General features: G+C 38.7%; 1 protein-coding gene across 1 annotated transcript in view; it reads right to left on the bottom strand.

Moving 5' to 3' along the window:
- LOC123725609 (uncharacterized) overlaps positions 1 to 5,309 on the bottom strand; it is a 9,323-nt gene extending 4,014 nt beyond the window's left edge. The window contains exons 1-4 of the mRNA XM_082958411.1: positions 5,216 to 5,309; positions 4,315 to 4,650; positions 3,879 to 4,202; positions 1,010 to 1,144 (exon numbers count right to left, since the gene is read on the bottom strand). Coding sequence (XP_082814537.1) covers positions 1,010 to 1,144; positions 3,879 to 4,202; positions 4,315 to 4,650; positions 5,216 to 5,309 — 889 coding nt within the window. The remainder of the gene's footprint in view (positions 1 to 1,009; positions 1,145 to 3,878; positions 4,203 to 4,314; positions 4,651 to 5,215) is intronic.
- Positions 5,310 to 6,490: the final 1,181 nt, after the last annotated feature.

The raw sequence follows: 6,490 nt of genomic DNA, 5'->3' as shown, positions 1-6,490 counted from the left end.
TCATATCATAACACTACATACAGACGTGTCTACCACTAACCTACCCTCATATCATAACACTACATACAGACATGTCTACCACTAACCTACCCTCATATCATAACACTACATACAGACATGTCTACCACTAACCTACCCTCATATCATAACACTAACCTACCCTCATATCATAACACTTCATACAGACATGTCTAACACTAACCTACCCCTTATATCATAACACTACATACAGACATGTCTAACACTAACCTACCCTCATATCATAACACTAACCTACCCTCATATCATAACACTTCATACAGACATGTCTAACACTAACCTACCCCTTATATCATAACACTACATACAGACATGTCTAACACTAACCTACCCTCATATCATAACACTAACCTACCCTCATATCATAACACTACATATAGACATGTCTAACACTAACCTACCCTCATATCATAACACTACATACAGACATGTCTACCACTAACCTACCCTCATATCATAACACTACATATAGACATGTCTACCACTAACCTACCCTCATATCATAACACTACATACAGACATGTCTAACACTAACCTACCCTCATATCATAACACTACATACAGACATGTCTACCACTAACCTACCCTCATATCATAACACTACATACAGACATGTCTACCACTAACCTACTCTCATATCATAACACTACATACAGACATGTCTACCACTAACCTACCCTCATATCATAACACTAACCTACCCTCATATCATAACACTTCATACAGACATGTCTACCACTAACCTACCCTCATATCATAACACTACATATAGACATGTCTACCACTAACCTACCCTCATATCATAACACTACATACAGACATGTCTACCACTAACCTACCCTCATATCATAACACTACATATAGACATGTCTAAAACTAACCTACCCTCATATCATAACACTACATACAGACATATCTAACACTAACAAAAATGAGACTCGTACATTCAAATTTGTAAAAGTTGACTTACCAAATCCGTTGAGTGATGGTGATGATGGTGATGGTGATGGTGATGATGATGATTGTGAGATGAAGGTGGTTGTGGCTGGGTCTGGAAGTGCTGTAGTTGTTGTTGTTGATTTTGTAATAGTGGTGGTTGGTGCTGCTGAAAACAATTGAAACAAGTGGGAAAATGTTTAAGCAAGGTGAGGAGAGGGAGAGAGAGAGATGGAGGGAGAGAGTCACAGGGAGAGAGAGAGAAAGAGAGTAGTAGAGAAAGAAAGAGAGAGAGAAATGGAGAGAGAAAGAAAGAGAGATAGAGAGAAAGAGAGTAATAGAGAGAGAGTGAGAGAGAGATAGAAAGAGTGATAGAGAGAAAGAGAGTGAGTGATAGAGAGAGAGAGAAAGTGAGAGAGATAGAGAGTAATAGAGAGAAAGAGAGATAGTGTGATAGAGAGAGTGATAGAGAGAGAGTAGAGACAAAGAGTGATAGAGAGATAGAGAGTAATAGAGACAAAGAGAGTGATAGAGAGATAGAGAGTGATAGAGAGAGAGAAAGAGATTTATAGAGAGAATGCACTCAAACAAAAAGCCCGCAGAGCATTGTATGTAATAAAAATGAAATTATTCTATATCAACATCCCAATTAGAATTTGGACCAAGATATTTGACACTGTAATCCTACCAATAGCTCTTTACGGAAGTGAGGTTTGGGGTCCACTCAATACACTTTAAAATGTGGGACAAACATCCAATTGAAGCCCTACATGCAGAATTCTGTCAGAAAATTCTACAAGTCCAGAAATACACAAACGTATGCATGTAGGGCAGAATTGAGCCGCTTTCCAGTGGTAATGAAAATACAGAAAAGATTTAAAAAATGTTGGCTACATCTAAATTCAAGTCTGCAATTTAAATCACTTCAAACCCAAGAGCTGAGCCCAGAAATGAGCTCTCTCAGTCAGCTGGTGTTGGACCTAACCACTGCTTCAAAAGAAAGAATTCAAATAAACAAAATCATGAACCAATCAAAGGACTCATATTTACAACATTGGAAAAACAAAACAAAATCCCAAAGCCGACTAAATTACTATCTGGCCCTAAACAGAGAATATGAATTGGCTGATTATCTCTGCTCTGTCAGAGATACGACGCAGAGACAGATGCTTACCAAGTACAGGCTGAGTGACCACCGATTGGCAATAGAAACCAGCAGACATAAAAAGACATGGCTACCCAAAGAGGAGCGTGTATGTGGTCACTGCACGACAGGGGAGGTAGAGACAGAGATGCACTTTCTCCTTTACTGTGATACATTTTCCTCACCAAGAGATTCATTATTCACAGAAATGACTACATTTATTCCAAATTTTAACTTATTAAACCCAGGGGAAAAACTCAAAATACTCATGGGCGAAGGAGCAATGGCTCCTCTTGCAGCCAAATATGTGTTTGCCTGCCATAGCCTGAGGGACACTGAATAATAACATCTGCATAGTAAGCAGTAACTTACTTATTATTAGTATTATTGTTATCACTTTTATTGTTGTTACTATTATTATTGTTGTTGTGATTATCATTCCAAATTGTATGGGTAGTAGGGTGATGGTAATGATAACAGTTTAGTGATGGTGGTAGTAGTAGTAGTAGTAATGATGATGGTAGTTGTAGTACTGATGTAATGGTGAAGATGACAGTTATTTAGTTATAAGTTAGTTATAGTTTCATCTTCCATGTTTAGGTTTTTATATTTATTCCATTTCGACTACTGACTTACCATTTTATTGTTGTTATTTTTGTATTTAATTTTGTATTATTATTTACTACCATTTTATATTATTATATGTTATTGTTTATAATTTTATTACAATGTATATTGTATACATTGTTGCTTTGGCAATATTGACACAATGTTTTTCATGCCAATAAAGCAGCTTGAATTTGAATTTGAATTAGAGAAAGAGAGTGATAGAGAGATCAAGAGAGAGAGAGAAAGAGAGAGATAGAGAGAAAGAGAGTGATAGAGAGAAAGTGAGTGATAGCTCACCCTCTCTCTTGTCTCTCTTTCATCCACATCCATCTCTCTCTATCTCTCTTACACTCATCACTCTCTCTATCTCTCTTACACTCATCACTCTTTCGTATCTCTCTCTCTCTCTCTCTCTCTCTCTCTCTCTCTCCTCTCTCTGATGACAACTGCAGGTTTCATGATGACATTCATACTGAAACTTGGGGTTTTATATCTTGAACACATGACTGCTTAGTGATACTGAGACAGATATAGAAACACACAGTTATTACAGAGGAAGTTACAGTGTTCTGGTCCAGTGTCTTTTCACACCACTACAAACACACAGTTATTACAGAGGAAGTTACAGTGTTCTGGTCCAGTGTCTTTTCACATCACTACAAACACACAGTTATTACAGAGGAAGTTACAGTGTTCTGGTCCAGTGTCTTTTCACATCACTACAAACACACCCAGCCTCCACTAACACACTGACTAACATACTGTAGTTATAACTAATAGATTGATATAATAGAATGATATATACTATTTACATGGTCAGACATAACATACTGTAGTTATAACTAATAGACTGATATAATAGAATGCTATATACTATTTACATGGTCAGACAGTATATAACATAGTTACTGCAGGTGTACAGCATGGGGAGCAGAGAAGGCTGGTGGGAGGAGAAATGGGAGGATCGGCTCATCCTAATGGCTGGAATGGAATAGATAGAACGGTATTGATCCTCAAAGACACACATAGTTTCCATGGTTTCCACGAGTTGATACTTTTCCATCCGTTCCATTCCAGCCATTAGGGTGAGCCTCTCCTCCGATATCTCCACCCACCAGCCACCACTGATGTAAAGAGTTGATCCACTTACCCACAGAGATTATAAATCTAGTGTAGTCTGCAGGTCTCCATCTTCTATCAGATCCACACCAATATGTCCCAGAATCCTCTGGTCTCAGCTCTTTGATGTACACTGTGACGATGGTCTTCTCACGGTTGTCAAATAGGGAAAACCTGCCATTGTCTGCCATTTTGTTCTGTGTCCTAGATGTTATTTTATCTTCACATGTTGAAGGACTGTCCCCTTTACAAAATATCTTCTCTTTCTCCTCATTCTCCCGTGGATATTTACACCAGAGACTGACGACCTCCCCAACATGTCCTGTCTTCTTTACAGATCTGACGTCCCTCCAATCTGTGAATGACATTAAAAAAACACATGCAATTATTTTGTTACATACAGTAGATATGACTAACTTGTGTGTTTACGTTCACATGTTAAAGAGAAAGAAGAAGTTTATACTCACCTATAACATCCAGCTTCACCTGTGTGATCAGTGTAATGTAACGTTGTCCTGTCCTACTGGTTTCTACTCCACACCAGTAGGTCCCAGTATCATCTTCAGTCAGGTCACTGATGGTCACTGTGGAGAATCTCTCTCTTCTGTTGTCAGACAGAGAAAATCGTTGTACGGTGTCAGATATTTTGTTGCTGTTGGAGTTAATGGAATTGCAGACGAAGCGATCTTGTTCCTTGCAGAAATACTTGATGCTGTCCTCATGGTCCTCTGGATAGTTGCATCTGATGGTAGCTTCTCCTCCCAGATAGGCCGTCTCTGTGACTGACTTCTCACAGCAGTCATCTGTCAATAGAAACACACATCACAACCTTAGTCTAATACTATAGACTGACTTCTCACAGCAGTCATCTGTCAATAGAAACACACAACACAACCTTAGTCTAATACTATAGACTGACTTCTCACAGCAGTCATCTGTCAATAGAAACACACAACACAACCTTAGTCTAATACTATAGACTGACTTCTCACAGCAGTCATCTGTCACAGTGGCGAAAATCTGATATCAACTTTGGGGGGGACAATTACATGAAATTTTCTCAAGAGCAATTCCTGAGGGGGACACCAAAAGTAGTGCTGTAACACATAGCCTACATTGTAATATGGTAAATGTATATTGAGGAACCAAAGAAATAAGGTGTTTGCCATACTCCTAACTACCGGTACCCAAAACTGCACAACTAATCACAACAGCAATACCATTGCCTTTAACAAATCTTAGTTCAGTCACCAGTTTAAGTTGAGAGTGGGGGTATCCATGGCATTTTCCAATTATGTTCCTATTTTACAAGTAATAAAATTTGAGAACCTTTCATAATGTTGCCAAACAAAGACTCAACAAACTTACCTGAGACTCCCTGTCTCTGCCAGTCTGTCCCTGCATATCTGTCCCCAACTCTGCTGTCTGTGTGCCATCTGTTGCCTGCTCTGCCTAATGACATCATTGTAAAACATTTCCATTAGAATTTCATTTCTTTCTTATGAACATTTTATCAACTAATCTTTGAGATATTAGGCTACTAGGGTTCTTACTTTGCGTTTTGGCGTACTTAAAAATACTCTGATGTCCGTCTTTTATTTTTCTGCCATTTTTCTACCTGGCTGGCTGGCTACACACACACACAGTATGTAGGTTATTTACAGTAGGAGATGGGCTTCTATCACCTTATCTTTTATCATTCTATTTGGGCTTCGATCTAAAAGGTAGCTAGCAAATGTGAAACGGATTAAAATTACAAGAGTTGACAGCTGTATGAGTTCACCATTTACACAACATATGCTGCAACCTTTTGTAATTTTAATAGTTTGTTTCATATTGGCTGGCTTCCAACAATAGCTGAATTTGCAAAGCTAGCGAGCACCAATTCAGTTTCAGTGGTGTTTGCTATAATCTTTGCTACCCGGGTTAAATAAAATAAATAAATAAAAGTTCCCTTGCGACAATTTAGCTTTTGCAACGAGACCATTAAATATATTTAAGACAACGGTAGAAGAGAGTGTAGTTCTGTTCAGTTTGGACTTCAGTTTATCGCTAACCTTATCACAGGGACTTTGAAGCACTAACTTACATCATCTGCATGCTGATCTCGGAATAAATTGACGATAGCAAAGATTCCATCTTTGACGAGGCCACATAAATGGAATAGGTACTAGCTAGCTTAATAGTTAATATTTGCGCGCTAGCTCTGCATATTCAGCTAGTGTGTGTGCGCGATTGACTGGATTAACCTCACGTCAGTTACGTTCATTGAGTGCCTTTCAGACAGTGGCTACGACCCCTCTGTTCCCTTGCCAGTGGATCAAACCATTGTGAGGAAAAGGGTGGGGGGGTCGCAATCTTTTGAAACTTAAAAACGCGCTATTAAGTGTCTATAATCAGCACAATTGCTTTCATTGCGTATTATTAATATTATTTAAATTACATAGTTATGTTTCAGTGATATATTGGGGGGGACAAATCATATTTTTCCCAGGATGGGGCGGTCGTGTCCCCCCCGTCCCCCCCGGGATTTCCGCCCCTGATCTGTCAATAGAAACACACAACACAACCTTAGTCTAATACTATAGACTGACTTCTCACAGAAGTCATCTGTCAATAGAAACACACATCACAACCTTAGTC

Source organism: Salmo salar, chromosome 12, assembly GCF_965601325.2.
Source record: "Salmo salar chromosome 12, fSalSal1, whole genome shotgun sequence".
Taxonomy (NCBI): Eukaryota; Metazoa; Chordata; class Actinopteri; order Salmoniformes; family Salmonidae; genus Salmo; species Salmo salar.
Note: the sequence above shows the minus strand (reverse complement) of the source record. Positions and strands in the feature narration are given on the sequence as shown.